The following is a 21,078-nucleotide window of genomic DNA, read 5'->3' as shown; positions in this document are numbered from 1 at the left end:
TTGGGACTAGGTAGTTAATGTTTTTAGTTCTTGAAGCAACAAAGCAAGCTATGAATGAAGAATGTATAGCCAGATAAGAACAGGTTCAAAGCTGCCAAGGACACGAGTGACTTTGAAACTCATAATATGCAAACCACATGTCCTGAATATTTAGATGAGCATCAACAAAATCATACTAGGAAAATATGGGAGTTTGAGAGTTACATGCTAAAGCTACTAGACAGACATGTGTCAAAATGACAATAACCAATAAAAGAACTCACTCCAAAGCCAATAAGTTTAAACTATATATAAAGCAATTGCCCAGCTTTTTAAGCTGCTCCTCTTTTGGCTGAAGGAATCAGTGAGACGCCCTCTCTACTTATGGACACAAAAAGAGCTATTTTAATCTGCCTTTCTGGCCCCAACTCTGTTTTGGCAAGACTCACCAGGCTAAAGGACTTGCCAACATTTACAGCTAACAGGTTTTCTTTGGAAGAAGGAGAGTTGAACCTGCAGTTGGGGCATTATTGGAATTAGTAAGCAGGCAATTTCATGCAGACACTCCATTAGCAGTACTAATTCAGCTTTATTGTATATATATATAGGAAACAACAGTATCAAACACTCTACAGACTTGACTTTAAATGTATGCAAACTAATCTCTTTGGGATCAGAGTAATTACTGTACAGAGTAATTACTGTATGTAACTGATATTAACATTGCTATTGCCAATGACTTGTTTACCAATTACTTGTGTTTCAATTTTGCTTGGTGATTTTTTTTTTTTGTTTCGTTTCTGTAACATCAGGCCTCCTTCATAATACAACAGTCATCAGAAAAAGGAAATGCAATCCAGAATATTAACAAAGGACTAATAAAATGTGCGCATCATCAAAAATTCTTGCTTCTTTCTTATAACTATTATTTTTAAAAACTTTAAAAACTTTTAAAACTTTCCACTATTTAATGTGATGCTTAAAGGCTGTAATTGAAAAAATAAGCTAGAGAATAAAACAACAGCAACACAATATAATATGAATTGCTTCTTCTATGACCTCTGGTGGACCTCTATGACCACTTCTCACAATTCCTTCCTGGGCTTGTTGCTTTTTCTTACTCTGGCTTGGCAACCACATCATTATAGGTTGGTGGAGAGAAAGAATTTGGTTCAGTTGCGAGTAGTGCATCTCCGCTGACTACTTGATAAGGTATAAACCCCATGGCTGCCTGCAACAGAAAATAATAGTTATATATAAAAATACTGACTGTGTCTTGGGGACATCTTTCTCCAGGTAGGGGGAATAGCTTCTCCAGTTGTGTATTTTTACTTCTAGCACTGTGCTTGCCTAGAATAACCTGGGGCCTCATCCTCTGAAACCTTCAAGAGTTATAAGCTGATAGAGAAGTCTTTAAAGGCAGAAATTAACATCCAAATGACTTATGCCTGGCCATTTTGTTAGGGTAATGATGATTTAAAGCTGGCTGGCCCTTTAAGAATGAGGATAAGTCAGCAGGGTTTTTGCCCTTTAAGAAGCTGTCTATATAAGGGAGGCCATTAGAGGACATCTCTCTCTCTCCTTATGTACCTGCATTGTAGTTCTCCGTGTAGAGTTGAAGACTGATTGCTTGCCTGGCATGTGTTTACCATGTGTATGTATATATACTGTATATAACTTGTATATAAACCACTGTTTGTAAAGACAAAACCTCTGTGTCCTGTATTTTGCTCCTGGGTTGTCTCAAAATAGTAGTCATGCTGTAAACATTCTGACAGGTTATGGGCCCAGTCCAGAGAGAAGGCCAGAGTGACTAGAGAGACCAGAGAGAAGAAAAACCCAGTGTGAGCTTGCACCAGAGCCAGAGGGGTTGTGCAACGTGGTTTGATAGTGGTTAGTGGCTTGTGAAAGAAAGCAGGCAGCATGGCCTCCATCAGCATAATGGGAAGAGGTTTCTTGGTGTCTCGGCTGAATGAGACAAACTATCTCTCCTGGAATGTGAAGATGGAGATTTACCTGCAGAGGGAGGAGTTGTGCATGATAGTTACTAATCCACCAGCAGTCCTGGATGATGGGGACCAGAGAAGAAATGAAAAGGCCTTAGCCAGCATAATTCTGGCTTTAGAGGACAGTCAGCTGATACACATGAGGGGTCTCCAGTCTGCAAAAGAGTGCTGGGAGGCATTGCGCAGTGTGTATGTTAGAGAGACTGTGGGCAGTAAAGTGTTGCTGGCCAGGAGACTGTATAAAGCACAACTGAAGCTGGAGGAGAGCATGTCCACACATCTGCAGGCTATGAGAAAGACATTCCTTGAGTTAGAGGACAGAGGAATGATGTTTACTGAAGTGCATAAGGTGTATGTGGTGCTCAGTTCCTTGGACAGTTCATGGGACATTCTTGTGACTAGTCTAGAGTCCATGCAAGAGCAGGATTTAACCACGGCATATTTGATTGGTCGATTGTTGGAGGAGGAGCAGAAACGACTGGAGAGGCGACCATGAAAGGGGGGAGAGAACGCTCAGCACAGACCAGCATCTGCAACAGTCCAGGATGTGGGCAGAGCAGCTGAGACAGTTTACACAGTGAAGAGATGCTACATGTGTGGTTCTACACAACATCTCCAGAGATGCTGCCCTGAGAGGAGAAAGAGGATCAGTGAGAGACAAAGGTGCAGGACTACTCAACATATGAGGAACGGTCCTCCAGCGTCGCTTTTCCTAGCAGCGACAGCATTTCAAAACACCAGGAACACTTGGGTGTTGGACAGTGGGGCGAGCCAGCATATTGCTAATAATCCACAAGCGTTTTCTGGTTTGAGATCAACTATGCAAACATGGATTAGTCTGGCTAATGGCCAAAGAGCTGCTGTAAAAGGGGAAGGTAATGTGTATGTTCCTGAGATAAGAGAAACATTGTACAATGTCCTATATGTACCTACATTAGACCATATTATTATTTATTTATTTATTTATTTATTTATTTATTAAATTTCTATACCGCCCTTCTCCAAAAAGGACTCAGGGCGGTGCACAGCCAAAGTAAAAACAGAGCATACAAAATTTAAAAACAGTATTAAAATAATTAAATATTTTGGCCGTAAATTAAAACAACCCAATTTAAAATCAATTTAAAATTAAACTCAAGCCAGCCCAGCTAGTTGAAATAAATAGGTTTTCAGGGCCCGACGAAAAATCCGGAGGTCTGTTATTGTACGTAACTCTGGGGGAAGGTTGTTCCAGAGGGTGGGCGCCGTCACAGAGAAGGGTCTCCCCCTGGGGGTCGCCAGCCGACATTGCCTGGCGGACGGCACCCTGAGGAGGCCCACTCTGTGCGAGCGTACTGGCCGGTGGGAGGCTATTGGTGGCAGAAGGCGGTCTCGTAAGTACCCCGGCCCTAAGCCATGGAGCGCTTTAAAGGTGGTCACCAACACCTTGAAGCGCACCCGGAAGACCACCAGGAGCCAGTGCAGCTCGCGCAGGAGAGGTGTCACATGGAAGCACCTCGTCGCCCCCATAATCCCCCGCGCGGCCGCGTTCTGGACCAGCTGGAGACTCCGGATGCACCCCAGGGGGAGCCCCATGTAGAGAGCATTGCAGTAGTCCAGGCGGGAAGTGACTAGTGCCTGAGTGACTGTGCGTAGAGTCCCGATCTAGAAAGAGATGCAACTGGCGTAATCTGTTAAATGTATCCAGGTTAGACAGGCAGGGTTATGAAATACTGTTTGCATGAGGGCAGTACTCCACCGGGAAAGGTGGAAGGATATGTGCACGAGGGGTTAAGAAGCCTGTATGTTCTAGGAAGGCAGGAGAATAGTTGTGCACATGCACTTATGAATGCTCCCACACATGACAATTGCGTATATTTGTTGCATAGGCGACAGGGACATGTAAGTTTCAACGTACTGAAGAAGATGCCAGACCTAGCTGAGGGGCTTGAGATAAAGAAATGCAATGTGTATTTAGATTGCGCTGTTTGTAAGGAGGAAAAATACAGGGTGTATCCTGTGAGTAAGAAAAACCCAAGTCAAACAAACAGAGGTATACCTAGGAGACATGGAGGGTATAATAAAGGTTTACTTCCTGAGAGGTTCAAAGCTGGTGGGGTTAGAATAGGTGAACCTTGTAAATGAACCTTGTAAATACTAAGAGATAGGATCATGGTTAGTGCCTAAGGAACAATGAGATGAATGGAGGAAGCCGAAGATAAAGAGAATGATAGGCAGGCAGATAAACCAAACTGAGGAAATTGAGCTAGTGAAAAGAGAAAGTAAAGGTATCCAGCCAAGAGATGGTAAATAGGATGTAATGGAGATTAATGAGACAGAGTGTACAGAGTCAGTAGATAATGGATTTAGAAATAGTTCCAGCAGCAATAGTAGCAATGGTACTAGTAGCGTTTGTAGCAATGAGGGTAGGAACTGAAGCTGGAGACATAATGGAAATAGAGAGCATCATGAATATATTAAGGCATTCAGCTGTTCAACTTTCAATGGGAGGCATGTCAGGGTAATGAGGATTTAAAGCTGACCAGCCCTTTAAGAATGAGGATGATATCTCATTCTTAGGGGAATCAATATCTATGGATGTATGGGAGAAAATATGGGTTAGAAATGTGAAGTTTACTCAAGCCCAAAATTTAAGAGAAAATTTTTATAAAATGTTTTATAGATGGCACTTAGATCCCCAAAAGTTAGCCTGTATGTACCCGAATTTACAACCTACATGTTGGAGATGTAAATGTGATGATGCAACATATTTTCATGTATGGTGGACATGTAAGAAAATTAAGGCATTTTGGATTAAAATATGGTGGATTATACAAAATATTCTTAAAAGGAAGATAAAATTTACTTCACAGTTGTTTTTACTGGGTATAATTGAAGGATGTACAGTTATAGAGACTAATTTGATTTTGAATTTAATAACGACAGCCAGACTTTTGGTGGCGTAATACTGGAAGAAGGAAGAAATACCTTCTATTGAAGAATGGACATTAAAAGTAGCCAATTTGACAGAGATGGCTAAAATTTCTGCATATTTGAAGGACCGTTCGAATGAAAGATATGTACTGGAATGGAGAAGATGGATTGACTATATACAAAACAAATACGGGACTAAAAAGTTGCAAATAGCTTATGAATGAAATATTTAGATGATTTTTTTTTCTACTTTGATATCTTAGTACCTATGGCGGAGTTAAAGAGTAAGGGGAAGTTAAGAGTTTATAGTTAGTTTGCTTTTGTTAGATTATGTTTGTTAAATGCAATACCCTGTATTTTGCTCTGGGAAGTCGGGGGTGGGGGGAGGGAGAGGGGAAGGGGGGAAGGGGGGGAATTTGTTTGTAAACATTTTAAAACTTTTCAATTACAAAAAAAAAGAATGAGGATGAGTCAGCAGGGTTATTGCCCTTTAAGAAGCTGTCTATATAAGGGAGGCCATTAGAGGGTGCCTCTCTCCCCCCCCCACCCTTGTATCTCTCTTTCCTTGTGTACCTGCATTGTAGTTCTCAGTGTAGAGTTGAAGACTGACTGATTGCCTGGTATGTGCTTACCACATCTATGTATATATACTGCATATAACTTGTATATAAGCCACTGTTTGTAAAGGCAAAAACCTCTGTGTCCTGTATTTTGCTCCTGGGTTGCCTCAAAATAGTCACGCTGTAAACACTCTGACATACTTAATCACCTTTCTCTGATCAAATCTACCCATCTGGTCCAGACATAATAGCTAAAGTTATTATCAAAGGATCAAATACTTACCGGGTCATTACCACAGCAAGTTGCCTGGCATCCAAAATGTGCAAGTGAAACAGTGATGACAAATTCCAGCAATCTGAACAAGAACAGCACGCTGGAGAGGCAAATGCCAACATTCTGTAGAGTAGGGAGGACACATATGGAAAGATTGTGATTTGCTGAGAAATAAATCCATCTATGTGTTACACCATTAAAAGGGACTCCCAGCTGCTTCCTTGAAAATACTGGGAGGAACCATTGTATCAAGAAAAACAGGGACAGTATGCAATCTCTGATATTATGAGAAAACCAGATCAGGGAATATTGTAGTATTATTATGTTTTGGAATATCTCAAATATACCCCAGAGAATCAAACAGGGATCAGTAATATTTCAGATCCATGTATAAAATCAAATATTTGCACAAGGGCACACACTTCACCTGAACCTTTTTACTCTGTTATGCACCATAAAAAGTTGTTCATGTGGGACAAAGCGGAGGAGAACAATCCAACAATCCAATTCTAACTCATTAGTTTTATAGATGCAAAAATTCAAAGCTAATTCAAAAACTGCCAACACAGACAAACAATAATAAGTAAACAACAACTTAACCCAAAACTGATAGGGGAAGCCACTGGTGTATAAACAAAGATCTAAGGTTGTTGTTGTTTTTTTCATTCCTAGGAAATATGTGAAAACAAGCAAACCAAATTTAACTTACCCATTTGGTTTTCCCAATGTCAGTAACTCCATCTAACATGCCAAAACCCAGGATAATTCTGCCTGCCATGTAACTATTAAATATGTGGGATCCATCAGAATAAAGAAGGGACAAATCAAATTCAGCTTTACAAGTTTGGCTGAGTGCATTGGGAATTTAGGATCCAGATTTTAAGGAGAAAATCTTACCAGTGTTGAACTGTTGAAATCCTGGAAGGCCACACAGCCTCCAGGCACCATAAAAGAATGTCCACAGCATTCCTCAGTTCACCTAGGCCAGAGATGTATAACTGGGTATCATCAGCATACTTGTGATACCTCATCACATGGTGATGGACGAAACTGCTTACTCAGCAGTTTCATGTAGGTGTTAAAAAGGAGCAGAAAAAGCACTGAGTGTTGTGCCATCCCACCAAGCAGTATCTGTGGATCCCTTGCTTCCTATTAACATCAATTGGGACTGACTAGGACTGACCTTGAAGGAAGGAGGTGGACCAGCAAAGGACTGTGCTGCCCACCCCCAACTCCATATGACAGCCCAAAAGGATACCACGGCCAATAGTATCGAAATATACTATATTGAGAGTCAGGAAGAGCAAGGATGGATGCACCACCTCCATCCTGGTCCCATCAGAGATCATTCTTTAGTGGAAACAATATTGTTTCAGTCCTAATTCCAGGCCTAATATTTGATTGAAGAGTCCAGATAATCTGTTTCCTCCAGGATCATCTGGATTGCAAAGCCATTACCTTCTCTAGACTGAACGAAAATTGCCCAGAACCGTGGAGTCCAGCGATGACTTCTTGAGGAGGGATTTTACCAGTACCTCTTTAAAAGGAGCTGGGAGCATACCCGCTAACAAGGGTGCGCTGCCAGCTCCTTTTGTTTGTTTTTTTAGAGAAAAGGAAAAATTATGTTAAAATTGAAAGACATTACACTGTGCTTATTTTTTCCACATGTTAATTTTACAAAAATTAGAGTTTCTAAGAGAAGAAAAAAATGATGAAAAATTAACTTGTGGGATGTTATCTGAAGGGATTAAAGATCAAAAATTTTGTATGTTGTTGCTTCTGATAGCTCTTAATTAAATTTTGAATGGTAAGGTTTTAAAGATTTACTTATAAATAAGATGGGGAAAAGTTTGTTTGCTTGCTTTTGGAGAAAATTATGTTACTTCATAAAGAAAATAAACAACAATGAAGGTTGTTTAAGGTTAAAATAGATACCGTATTATTTCTGGTAACTCTTCACTGGACTTTTGCTGATTAATATTGAAGGATGAGGCTTTATAATTTGTTCGTAAATAAGAGATAAATTGGGAAAGAAGAGAACTTGGTTGAAATTTCAGTGAATATAATGTTATTAATAGGTTATTGAAATTGTACTTGACTTGAAGGAGAAGTCATTTATGAATTTTTCTTTTTTTCATTTTTCCTTTGCGCTGTTCATTTTTTTCTTTTTATATTTTTCTTACTTTGTATTAATTTTTTTGGATTGTTGAGTTTTAATAATCATTATTATAAAAATCAGCCTTCAAATGAAATTCAGGTAGTCCTTGACTTATGACCACAATTGAGGCCAACATTTCCATTGGTAATTGAGACATTTGTTAAGTGAATTTTGCCCCATTTTATGACCTTTCTTGCAGTTATCAAGTGAATCACTGCAGTTGTTAAGTTAGTAACCCGGTTATTAAGTGAAGCTGGTTTCCCCAAAACTTTGCTTGTCAGGCTGCAAAAGGTGATCACATGACCTTGGGACACTGCAACTGTCATAAATATGAGTCAGTTGACAAGCAACTGAGTTTTGATCACGTGATGCTTGGGATGCTGCAACGGTAAAAAACGGTCATAAGTCACTTTTTTCTCCCTGCTATTGTACGTTTGGTCACTAAACAAACTGTTGTAAGTTGAGGACTACCTGTAGCGCTTGTGTCTTTGGGACTGAGATGTATTTTAGGAAAAATTTCAAACCAAATTCAATGGGCCTGGTGTTGATTCCAGATTCTGATAAACAGTCAAAAGATTCTTAGATAGAAATGATAGAAGGAAAGTTCAGGCCTTAGCAGGCCTTTGGAATTGTGGAAAGTTCCATAAGAAACCTCATGCCTGCAAATCTGGACTCCAGTTCTTTATTTGCCCCAAACCACACATAATCCCTGCCTAACCCTGTGATATATCTATTGTGTACATAAATATCCTTCTGTATTCTACATACGAAGCCAAAATTCTAGAGCAGATTGGTTTACTTACTTTTGCCCAATCCTCTGAATTGGAATTTAAAGAAAAACTATTAATCGTGGCCATCTCAAATATATACTGCAGAATACCAATTAATGCAATTATGGCACTTGTAATGTTCATTCCTACACAGCATTTCATCTGAAAGAAAAGAGCAATATAGAGCAATATACCAGTGGGAAGTAAAATGGAAACGAAAGCACAGGTCTTATTAAATACAAACCATAAAGAAATTTACAACCAACTATGGTAAAACCAGTAATAAAATCTATCTATGTATGTGTTTAATGGTGCATTATCCATCAGTAGTGAAACCAGACAACATGCAGTTCCTCAGGACTAGCATTATTTCTGGTAGCAACTAAGGAAGCTCTGGTAAAACAAGAAGTGACTTCATGGTCATTGGCACTTTCAGGCTTCTCTCATTTCTGTCATGCTACTGACAGATTGCACATCAGGAAGGGAATTTGGGAAGAAGCCCATTGCAAAAAGGGGAACCGGGGAGCTTCTAATTCTGGATGGTTGAAAATTTTCTATTGCTGACATAGAACTTTCAGGAAGCAAGGTCTGGAAGTGAAAGTTGATCAAAGAAGGAAAGTGGTATAATTTTTGTATTTGCTTTTCTTTCCCAAGTGTTGGTTTAAGACTAAGTAGTATTTGAAGACCATACACAATATAAAGCGACACGAGTGCTTACAAAGAAATAGCATAAAAAACATTAAAAAGCCTTATAGCTTTCTCACCAAACTACGGTTTTCATTCTTCGCAGCTGATATACATAGTGATCCAGAAGAAATGAACTGGAAAAAGAAAAAAAAATGATTATAGTCCACTGGAAATATCAAAGGAAAAAACATCAGAAAAATCTGGGATCCATGGGAAAGAGCCTTGGTGGCGCAGCGGACTAAAAGTGCTGTTAAGTAGCACTTAGCTGCCAGCTGCCTGCAATTACTGCGAGTTCAAATCTCACCAGGCTCAAGGTTGACTCAGCCTTCCGTCCTTCCGAGGTAGGTAAAATGAGGACCCGGATTGTGGGGGCAATAAGCTGACTTTGTATAAAAAAGAACACCGCTTAGGGGGCCCGAAAGCCCTACTAAGCAGGTATATACAAAAGTATGACGGCTATTGCTTAACACATTGTAAGCTGCCCTGAGTCTCCGGAGAAGGGCGGCATATAAATCAAACCAATAAATAAATAAATAGTCTTTTTACAACAATATATTATTTTAAATATGATTATCATTTTAATTTTCTGAAGTCAGCCTGAATTGTTTTGGATTGGGCAGCCTAGAATATTAATAAATATCCCCCCCAACCCCTGCAAAAACAGACCTGCATCAAGAGTTTAAGACTTATAGGGAAAAGAGCTTGGATGTCAGGAACTTGTAGCAAACCCATAGCAAATGGCACTCTTTGTCTTAAATGCACCAGCCACTCTCAACAGGTTGGGCAGGGAGCCCAAATACTCCAGGAACTATGTCAAGGAGAAAAGTGGGGGGGAGACAAAACTCCAAAACAGTCCAATGGAGGTGAGCACAATGAATCCTTTGTGGAAGGCTGGAATGAAGTGAGGAAATTTTTGGAGCTGGTTGTTAGGATTCCATACAAAAAAATAGTTTCAGCTTCCATTGAGATAAGAGACCTCAACATTTCTGCAGCTTCTTTTTTAAAGTAAATCTAATCGCTACTTTTCCAAAATATAGCTTTTTTATTTCCCTTCCTCTTCCTCTACAAAAGAGGGCTTTTCATTTCTATTTCTTTCTTCAGATTTGTTAATATGCTTTCCTAATTTATTTAAGTGACATATTGGAGCCTATTATATTCTTCTAATGTGGGACAGTAATGAGTTCTCATCTGTTAATCAGGTGGCTTTTTAAAAAAAGTCTCCTTGGAGTCCATCTCTCATAATGCTCTCCCTCGGGATATAAATGAAACATTTATATTTATTTATTTATTTATAATTAAATTTATATACCGCTCTACTCCCGAAGGACTCAGGGCGGTGAACAGCCAAAAAAATAAAATATACATAATACAAACGTTAAAAACAATTTAAAATACATTAAATACTTTGGCCAGATTTAAAACAGCCCAATTATAAAACCAATTTAAAAGCAATTAAAAAGGGAGGTTAGGCCAGACCAGCCTGCTGGAGTAGGAATGTTTTGAGGGCGTGGTGGAAAGTGCGCAAATCCGGGATCCTCCGTATCTCCAGGGGGAGCTCGTTCCAGATGGCAGGTGCCCCCACAGAGAAGGCTCTCACATTGTTTGACCAACAGCACTCTGAGAAGACCCTCTCTATGGGAGCGTACTGGTTGGTGAGAGGCTATTGGTGGCAGAAAGCGGTCTTGTAGGTACCCCAGTTCTAAGCCATGGAGCGCTCTAAAGATGGTAACCAGAACCTTGAAGCGCACCCGAAAGACCCCCGGGAGCCAGTGCAGCTCGCGCAGGAGGGAAGTCACATGGGAGCACCACGTCGCTCCCGTAACTACCCGTGCGGCCGCATTCTGGACCAGTTGGAGCCTCCGGGTGTTCCTCAAGGGGAGCCCCATGTAGAGAGCATTACAGTAGTCCAGGCGGGAAGTGACGAGGGCATGAGTGACCATGCGTAATGAGTCCCGATCCAGAAAGGGACGCAACTGGCAGATCAGGCGAACCTGATAAAAAGTCCTCCCGGCCACAGCCATCAAATGCTCTTCTAAAAACAGCCGTGAGTCCAGGAGGATACCCAAGTTGCAAGCCCTCTCCGTGGGGGCCAACGACTTGCCCCCAATAAAAAAAAGCCCGACTGGAACGGATCTAGGTAAGCCGTTTCATCCAGGTACTTAGGAAGCAGTCATGCTACCACACTCTCAACAACCTTCGCAAGAAAGAGAAGGTTGGAGATTGGGCGATAATTAGCCAACACTGCTGGGTCCAGGGAAGGCTTCTTGAGGAAAGGCCTCACCACCGCCTCCTTCAAGGCGGCAGGGAAGACACCCTCACTCAAGGAAGCATTAATAATCCCCTGGAGTCAGCCTCCCATTACCTCCCGGGTAGCCAGCACCAACCAGGAGGGACACAGGTCCAATAAACATGTGGCCGCACTCAGTCTACCCAGTAACCTGTCCATGTCTTTGAGAGTCACATAATCAAACTCTTCCCAGGTAATATTTTCAAGACCTGCCTCCATCATCCCTCCTGAATCTACCCAATCAGAGTCCAGGTATTCCCAAATCTGAGCGATTTTGTCATACAGATACTGTACAAAGTCCTCGGCTCTACCCTCCAAGGGGTCCCCCCGCACTTCCTGGTGGAGCAGGGAGCGGGTCACCCTAAACAGGGCGGCTGGGCAATTATCTGATGATGCAATAAGAGCAGAAAAATGATTACATTTTGCCGCTTTTATCGCCACCAGGTAGGTCTTAATATAAGACCTTACCAGTGTTCAGTCGGATTCAGAACAGCTGGCCCTCCAGACATCTTTTCCGGCACTTCATCTCCCTCAGCTCCTCGGTAAACCAAGGAGCCAGGTGAGACTGGTGCTGGGTCAGAGGCCGCAAAGGCACGACCCGGTCCAAAGCTCCAGCGGCCGCCCTATCCCAGGCGGCCACTAGGTCTTCAGTCGAGCCATGAGCCAGAGCCTCAGGAAATGGCCCAAGCTCCGTCTGGAACCTATCCAGATCCATCAGGCGCCTGGGCCAGAACCACCTCATCGGTTCCGCCTCCCTGCAGTGGGGTGTGGTGGTTCGAAGGTCAAAGTGAAGGAGGGAGTGATCTGACCATGACAAGGGCTCGATCACTATATCCCCTATCTCAAGATCACTCAACCACTGACCAGAGACAAAAACCAGGTCCAGCGTGTTCCCCCCCATGTGAGTAGGGCCATGAACTAACTGGGTCAGGTCCATGGCCATCATGGAAGCCATGAACTCCCGAGCCATCTCAGATGCCTCACCAACGGATGGCAGGTTAAAATCCCCCATGACCATAAGCCTAGGGGTATCAACCGCCACCGCAGCTATAACGTTGAGCAGCTCGGGCAGGGCCACCGCCACGTGGCAGGGAGCCAGGTACGTAACCAGCAAGCCCATCTGTGCCCCATGACCCCACTTCACAAGGAGGGACTCACAAACATGAGGAAATCAGGATACTGCAGGGCAGACAGGACTTTGATAGGTGCTCTTGGCCATTAATTCCATAGTGAATGACTGAACAGGAATTCACACATACTTACTAAGATCCCTCCCCAAATGGAGTAACCTGCAGACCAGGCAATGTAGCCTGCGAGAGCAAGACAAATTGCGACAGCCGCAAAGCCAATGTGCATCAACCCAATCATGATTTGGACGGTCTATGGAAGGAAAACACACAAAATAAGACAAGTTAACTCTCTGAATCCAGGAGAGACAAACATTCTAATTTGTTAGCATCCCAGGAAAGGCATCGCTTTCTATCAACCTAAGGTCCTTCAAAGTGTTGGGGCTTTTAAGCTTCCAGTGCAGATGTTGACCCAAGGCCTGGTTTCCTATGGTGAAAAATCCAAATGGGGAGAAGGGACAGTTTGAGACACCATTGTCACTATGTGCCGGACATTTACTCCAGATGATGATCTTGTTTGACCTATAGTGGGACTGCTCTTGTCAGGAAGAAGGTCAAGATGGGCCTTTGAGAGAGGAATATCACTTCTCTCACTACAGACTCCCCTGCAGGAAGAAGTTAAGCATAGTCATAAGCACTAAGTGACTTCACCTGGCTTTAGCTATAGCCAATCCATGATGAGGTTCTTCTGGAGAAATGCCCAACAGCTGTATTTCTCAGAGGGAAGGGAGAAAAAGATATCTGGCTGAAATAATGGCTGAGCTCCACTTTCCCAAGCAAAGAAATGCATATCTGAATCAGATTTTTTCTGCAAACGCAAAAGAAACTACCAGGAAGAACAATAGCCAAGCCAAGAAGTTCACAGCATGGTGTTTTGCCGGTTTTCAGGTGAGGCTCGGTATAATAAAGACAAGAGTCCCAGTATTTGCCTCCATAAGCTTTACATGTTTATTCAGCTTAATAAAGATGCCCCCCCTTCTCATTTGAGGAGGGTACCCTGAACACACTGTGACACTCATATTTATATGCTTACTACATTGTTTACTTCATCACCCAGAAAAGTGGCACTCTATAGATAAGACAAAGAAGTACAGAAACAGTCAGCCACCTCCCTTGGTTTTCCATTCCAAGGACATTGGGTGCTCCCTCAGGGATGTTGGGTGTCTCCTGGGGGACTTTGCAGGACCCTGAAGACCTGCTGAGCTAACTGTGCACATAGGTTCCCTCAAGACTTTCATTTAAATTATTAGATTCCTGATCCAACAGTGGGGCTCTCAGGTCTCTACATAGCAGTAAAACCTTAATGGACTTCAAAGAGGTACATTGTGAACATGCTTACCCCAAGTACTTTCATCTCAGCATTGAGGAATCTCTCCAAAGGGCCTTTCTGGGGACCTTGTTGAGGAGCACTGGTGAAAGTTCCAAGTTGCTGAGCTCTGTACTGAAGATTTGGTATTGCTCCAGATACCTGAACAGCAACACCGGGGAACCCCTGGGATGTCTGGATTATGCCTGCTCCATTAGAGGGAATTACATTTCCACTGGCCATTCTTACTGGAAGTATTACCACAGCTAAATTGCCTGCAAACAAACAAGTGAGGAAATGCTCATGACTTAACATAAAGGAGGCAAAAATCTGGTCCTTCTCTTTAATCTCACTTTATGAGATAACATTCCAATTGCAGAAGATTGCCAGAAGGGTTCAGGAAGGAGAATAGTTAAGTACACACAACTTTCTCAGGAAGGAAAAGTTAATATGTAGCTCCATTCCCGAAAAGTCCCCTCTGGCCCTTTCTCCAGGCACTCGGGCTCTCCCACTGTCTTAGCCCCGTCGGATGCCGGCCTATTGTACTGGCCTCTCTCCTCCCACCAAGTCGTCCTCCTCGCTCAGCAACCAAGCTCCCGGTCGCCCATTTTCCCACTCCAGCCTCAGCTCTTTCGTGGCCGCCACTCAGCTGATCGCTTTCTGGCCCAGTTTAGCTGGCCTACATTGCTCCGGCTCTCTTGGCTCCACTGTCTCCCCCTCACTTGCCTCGCTGAGCTCTCACGCAGCCCCACCAAAGCATGGGCCACGCGGTGAGATCGGTGATAGTACAAGCAGATAAGCCCTTCTCCCCCTCTCGCTATTCTCTCTCTTCTCCTATCCCGGTCCTATGCTTTCCCGGCCTCTCCCCCCTCCCCCCCCCCGCTCTATCCCGGTTTTGTTTCAGCTACTATTTCCCCGCTTGCCTTTCTCTTTCTCTGATCGTCCCGGCAGCTCTTCCTGCGCCCCTATTCTTCTCCGTGGCCGCTCCCGTATCTCCTTTTTTTTCCCCCTGTTTCACTTTCGCTTCTCTCCTTCCCCTCAGTTCTCTCCCTCCTTTTCCTTCCTTCCTCTTTTCCCGTCAAATCCTCCCCTTTTAAACTTTTCACCCTCTCTACCGCCCCTTCCTCTCAAATTTCTGAGCGATCTCTCCGCCTTCCTGGCATCCCGGAACCCTTGGATCCGGCAGGCGGCGAACCGCTGTTCCCTTCATCCCGCTGTGTGAGAGAACATTCCCTTCCAACAGCGGAAGATTGCCACAAGGGATCAAGAAGGGATCCTGAGGTTTCTCAGGAAGAAAAAGTTAACCATGAAGAAGGAGAAGGGCTGTCTTTTTGCTTCCATTCCCATGCAAAATGGCTCTTTTAAATCCTAGCGCCATCTCAGATCCACCCAGCTAAATGGAATCTCTCCACGTGGACAAAGTTTTATTATAATGTCCCTCCTGTCCTGTTAGTGGCAGTTGGATCTAAAGGCAGCAGGCATGGAAGATCATGTTGCTTGCCATCTTCCAGCTAGCTCATACTGATTTGGACAGAACCAGTTATTGTGAAGGACATGAGAGCAGGGATCTGTATTCCAGCTTTGTTTCTCGGATGCGGTGAGGTTTCTTATCAGAACACAACTAGAGCATCAGCCTGGCTTAAAAAATAAATAAATATGGAGAACCCCAGAAAGAAGTGATACAGCAAAGTCCCAAATGCTATGGACATCTAGCGGCCCTCCGGATTTTTAAACCTTGATCCAATAGCCCAAATTAAGAACATAATTGGGATTTTTACATCCCTTAAGAGGAAGCTGCTTCTCTTTAATTAGAATAGAACTGGAAGGGACCTTGGAGGTCTTCTAGTCCAACCCCCTGCTCAAACAGGAGACCCTATACCATGTCAGACAAGTTCCAGTTTTTTTCTTTAAAATCTCCACTGACGAAGCACCTACAACTTCTTCTTTTTTTTGTATTTTTATACACTGCTCAAAAAAATAAAGGGAACACAAAAATAAGACATCCTAGATCTGAATGAATGAAATATTCATAGTAAATACTTTGTTCATTACATAGTTGGATGTGCTGACAACAAAATCACACAACAATTATCAATGGAAATCAAATTTATCAACCCATGGAGGTCTGGATTTGGAGTTACACTCAAAATTAAAATGGAAAAAAACACTACAGGCTGATCCAACTTTGATGTAATGTCCTTAAAACAAGTCAAAATGAGGCTCAGTAGTGTGTGTGGCCTCCACGTGCCTGTATGACCTCCCTACAACGCCTGGGCATGCTCCTGATGAGGTGGTGGATGGTCTCCTGAGGGATCTCCTCACACCTGGACTAAAGCATCCCCCAACTCCTGGACAGTCTGTGGTGCAATGTGGCGTTGGTGGATGGAGTGAGACATGATGTCCCAGATGTGCCCAATTGGATTCAGGTCTGGGGAACGGGTGGGCCAGTCCATAGCATCAATGCCTTCATCTTGCAGGAACTGCTGTCACACTCCAGCCACATGAGGTCTAGCATTGTCGTGCATTAGGAGGAACCCAGGGCCAACCGCACCAGCATATGGTCTCACAAGGGGTCTGAGGATCTCATCTCGGTACCTAATGGCAGTCAGGCTATCTCTGGCAAGCACATGGAGGGCTGTGCAGCCCCCCAAAGAAATGCCACCCCACACCATTACTGACCCATTGCCAAACCAGTCATGCTGGAGGATGTTGCAGGCAGCAGAACGTTCTCCACGGCGTCTCCAGACCCTGTCACTTCTGTCACATGTGCTCAGTGCGAACCTGCTTTCATCTGTGAAGAGCACAGGGCGCCAGTGGCAAAGTTGCCAATCTTGGTGTTCTCTGGCAAATGCCAAGCGTCCTGCACGGTGTTGGACTGTAAGCACAACCCCCACCTGTGGACGTCGGGCCCTCATACCACCCTCATGGAGTCTGTTTCTGACCGTTTGAGCAGCCACATGCACATTTGTGGCCCGCTGGAGGTCATTTTGCAGGGCTCTGGCAGTGCTCCTCCTGTCCCTCCTTGCACAAAGGTGGAGGTAGCGGTCCTGATGCTGGGTTGTTGCCCTCCTACGGCCTCCACCATGTCTCCTGGTAGCGCCTCCATGCTCTGGACACTACGCTGACAGACACAGCAAACCTTCTTGCCACAGCTCGCATTGATGTGCCATCCTGGATGAGCTGCACTACCTGAGCCACTTGTGTGGGTTGGTAGAGTCCGTCTCATGCTACCACTAGAGTGACAGCACCGCCAGCATTCAAAAGTGACCAAACCATCAGCCAGAAAGCATAGGAACTGAGAAGTGGTCTGTGGTCACCGCCTGCAAAACCACTCCTTTATTGGGGATGTCTTGCTAACTGCCTACGCTTTCCACCTATTACATTTGCACAACAGCATGTGAAATTGATTGTCAATCAGCATTGCTACCTAATGGACAGTTTGATTTCACAGAAGTGTGATTGACTTGGAGTTACATTGTGTTGTTTAAGTGTTCCCTTTATTTTTTTGAGCAGTGTATTTGAGAAGACAGTGCCATGTCAGGATAACAATGCAAATAAAGCAGAGGCAGAGAGAAATCAATGGTAAATCTTAACATACACTTACAACTTCTGAAGGCAAGCTTTTCCACTGGTTAATCGCCCTCACTGCTAGGAAGTTTCTCCTTAATTCCAGGTTGCTTCTCTCCACCCATTGTTTCTTGCCTTCCCTTTTGGTGCTTTGGAAAATAAATTGACCCCATCCTTTTTGGGGCAACCTCTCAAATACTGGAATTCTGCTATTATGTCACCCTAGTCCTTCTTTTCTCTAAACTTGTTTTTAATCATGAAGTCATGTCCAGCCCATCGCAACCCCATGGACAACGCTCCTCCAGGCCTTCCTGTCCTCTACCATCCGCCCTGAGTCCATTTAAGCTCATGCCGACTGCTTCAGTGACTCCATCCAGCCACCTCATTCTCTGCCGTCCCCTTCTTTTGCCCTCAATCGTTCCCAGCATTAGGCTCTTCTCCAGTGAGTCCGTCCTTTTCATTAGGTGGCCAAAATATTTGAATTTCATCTTCATTTCTCTAGACTAGCCAATTCTTTTTTTTTTTTAGATATATTTTTATTATTTACATATGAATATATTGACTACAGTGTAATTGTTCTGGCATTTCACTTACCATAAAACAAAAGTAAAAAACAGAACAACAGTGCTAGTGTTGTACAATAGTTTCTGACCATCATATTCTAGTATGTCAACTTATCTATCATTCTAATACATTCCTATATCGATATTAAAAATAATATCTCTTTCCATGTCCACCTAACCTGATACTTTCGCATTCCAACTTTTACCTCGTGTTTCTAACCATTAATAGAATCTATTCCATGTTGAATAGTATTCTGTATCTCCTTTATCTTTTATTTTTAGTGTTAGTCTATCCATTTCCACACAGTGTAATATCTTCCTTATCGTCTCATCCTCTGAAGGGGTGTTTTCGTTCTTCCACTGCTGCACATATACAATTCTTGCTGCGGTCAAGAGATGTAATATTAGATATATTGTCCCTTTGTCATAACCATCTGATATAATGCCTAACAGAAACAATTCTGGCTTAAAATCTATACGTTGTCTGATCATTTTTTCTAGCCATGTATGGATTTGTGTCCAAAATTTCCTTGCCTTTATGCAAGTCCATCACGTGGTAATATGTGCCAGGTATTTGTTTACATTTCCAACAGTTTGGGGACATATTGTTAAAGATTTTAGCCAATCTTGCCAGGGGCAGATGCCACCTATAGGACATTTTATAGAGGTTTTCCTTATATGATGTAGCCAATGTCAGTTTCCGGTTTCTATCCCAAAGCTTCTGCCTTTTATCCAAATCTATATTATATCCAAAGTTTTTGGCCCATACTATCATCGTTTCTTTAACTTGTTCTTCTTCCATTTTATAATTTAATAGATAATTGTCTAATATCCTGACCAATTCGTCATCAGTTCCCACTAATATCTTGTCCGATGTTGTTAATTCTCTATAAAAACCCCATGTTTTCACATCTTTCACATAACACGATTGTATCTGCAGGTACGACCAGCACTCTAATTCCACCCCTTGGTTTTTTAGTTCTAATCTGGTTTTCAATTCACCATTCTCATTTAATATATCTTTATAAGAAACATTTTTTTTCATATTTATAAGATTTGCTTCTAAGGTAAAGACCCATACTGGTATTTCCCTATAGTTTTGTTGTTTAATTTTGTCCCACACTGATAACAGTGTATTTCTTACATAACGTCTTTAGAAATATCAATGTGCCGTATTTCTCCCATACCAGAGAAACACATGCCACCCTAGTTGAAGGTCATGACCCTCCAATAATAATAGTCTTCTGTGCCTCAAAGTTATCCACTCTTTCACCCACGTGAGTGCAGCTCCTTGGTAATACAATTCCCAGTCTTGCAGTAGTTTCAGTTTTATTCTCGGTTTTTTCCTTCCTAAATGAATTTCAACATTATTTTATTTAACTCATCAAAATATTTTTTTCTCTAGTTTTGTTGCTATTATTTGGAATAAAAAAAGTATCTTCGGCAGTATGTTCATCTTTATTGTGGCTATTTTACCCATCATAGAAAGTTGCAAGCTTTTCCATCTCTCCATATCCAGCTTAATTTGATGCATTAATTTTGTATAACTGTCCTCTTTAATTGTTGTACATCTTGCTGTTAGATATATTCCTATTTCACTTTTTTCACTATCTGGATTTTTATTTTCTTTATTAATTCATCCCTCTGTTTGGAAGATTTTTAACTATCATTTTGGTTTTTCCTTATTTATTTTTAATCCAGCAACCTCTCCATATTCCTCTAATTTCTCTATGAGTCTCGGGCCTGATTCTAATGATTCTTCTAAGACAGAGATCACCAACCAGTGGTCCACAAGAAAATTTTGGTGGTCTGCAGCACATCCGAGCTGCTCTGGCATGATCAATAGCCAGTCCTATGACTAGAGCTCCGGAACAGAGGTCACCAACTGGTGGTCTGCAAGGAAATTTTGGTGATCCGTGGCACACCCAGGTGAAGGAGCTCTTCCAGGATGACCAATGGGCCAGTCCTGTGACTAGAGTTCTGAAATATGGGACCAGCCAGGCAGCTCATGGTGGAGCTGGAAAACTCCACCGTAGAGGGAGTGCAACTCCACCGTGCAACTTGCAACTTTACAGGAGGTGCTGCGGTGCAGGCGGGCCAAAGCAATGGGTGTCAGCAATTTTTGGCTCTTTCATCCACCTGCTGTGGCTTCCTGTTGGCTGAACCCACCACTGGCTAGTCCCGCCAATTGCCCTCCCCTCCCACTCACTCCTCACCTGGCCTGATAAGGGAAGGGTGGGGGATGGAGATTCGCGCCATATTCCAGAGCGGGAGTGAAGCTTCATCTCTTGCTGGATCTCGCAGGCGTTTCTTCTGACGCTTGTTGGTGCTGCGCGACTGGGAGACGTGCAACTTCCTCTCTGCCCCAAGACACTGGCTGGCCCGTGAGATGAGAGAGAGAAAGAGAAAGAGAGAGAAAGAGAGGTGAGAGAGGGAGGAGAAAGAGATGAGAGGGAAAGAGAGAGAGATACTGAGAGAGATGAGAGAGAGAGAAAGAGAGATGAGAAAGAGAAAAAGTTACAGAGAGGAGAGACATCTCTCTCTCAGTATCTCTCATCTCTCTGTATCCATCTGTATCACTCTCTCCTCTCTCTCTCCTCTTTCTCTCATCTCTCATTCTCTCCTCTCTCTCCTCTCTCCTCTCTCTGTAACTCTCTCTCTATAACTCTCATATCTCTCTGAATCTCTCTTTCTCCTCTCTCTCTCTCTCTCTCTCTCTTTCTCTCTCTCTCTCATCTCACGGGCCAACCAGTGTCTTGGAGTGGAGAGAAAGTCGTGCATCTCCCAGTTGTGCAGCACCAACAAGGGCTGGAAGAAACACCCGCAAGATCCAATAAGAGATGAAGCTTCACTCCCACTCTGGAATATGGAGCAAATCTCC

At 43.0% G+C, this 21,078-nt stretch overlaps 1 protein-coding gene across 1 annotated transcript; it reads right to left on the bottom strand.

Moving 5' to 3' along the window:
- Positions 1-572: 572 nt before the first annotated feature.
- On the bottom strand, positions 573-15,123 carry LOC139327456 (membrane-spanning 4-domains subfamily A member 15-like). Its single transcript, XM_070957291.1, has 7 exons — positions 14,991-15,123; positions 14,101-14,342; positions 12,898-13,014; positions 9,425-9,481; positions 8,694-8,822; positions 5,742-5,855; positions 573-1,210 (listed from the first exon to the last, which is right to left on the bottom strand). Exons 2-7 carry the CDS (start codon positions 14,308-14,310, stop codon positions 1,097-1,099), a joined length of 741 nt encoding a protein of 246 aa, XP_070813392.1. The 5' UTR covers positions 14,311-14,342; positions 14,991-15,123; the 3' UTR covers positions 573-1,096.
- Between the last annotated feature and the right edge of the window lie 5,955 nt (positions 15,124-21,078).

The sequence above is a fragment of the Pituophis catenifer genome, unplaced genomic scaffold (genome assembly GCF_029215685.1).
Source record: "Pituophis catenifer annectens isolate HBS135680 unplaced genomic scaffold, rPitCat1.0.hap2 SCAF_1, whole genome shotgun sequence".
Taxonomy (NCBI): domain Eukaryota; kingdom Metazoa; phylum Chordata; class Lepidosauria; order Squamata; family Colubridae; genus Pituophis; species Pituophis catenifer.
The sequence above is the reverse complement of the archived record's forward strand: the minus strand, read 5'-3'. Positions and strand labels throughout refer to the sequence as shown.

Excerpts from the sequence above, each read along its gene's own strand:
- LOC139327456 (XM_070957291.1), bottom strand. The coding sequence starts at position 14,310 with ATGGCCAGTGGAAATGTAATTCCCTCTAATGGAGCAGGCATAATCCAG. Across the intron at positions 5,856-8,693 it reads ATTCAGAGGATTGGGCAAAA|AATGTTGGCATTTGCCTCTC; the intron begins GTAAGTAAACCA and ends CCTACTCTACAG. Across the intron at positions 1,211-5,741 it reads CTTGCTGTGGTAATGACCCG|GCAGCCATGGGGTTTATACC; the intron begins GTAAGTATTTGA and ends TTTCTGTTGCAG.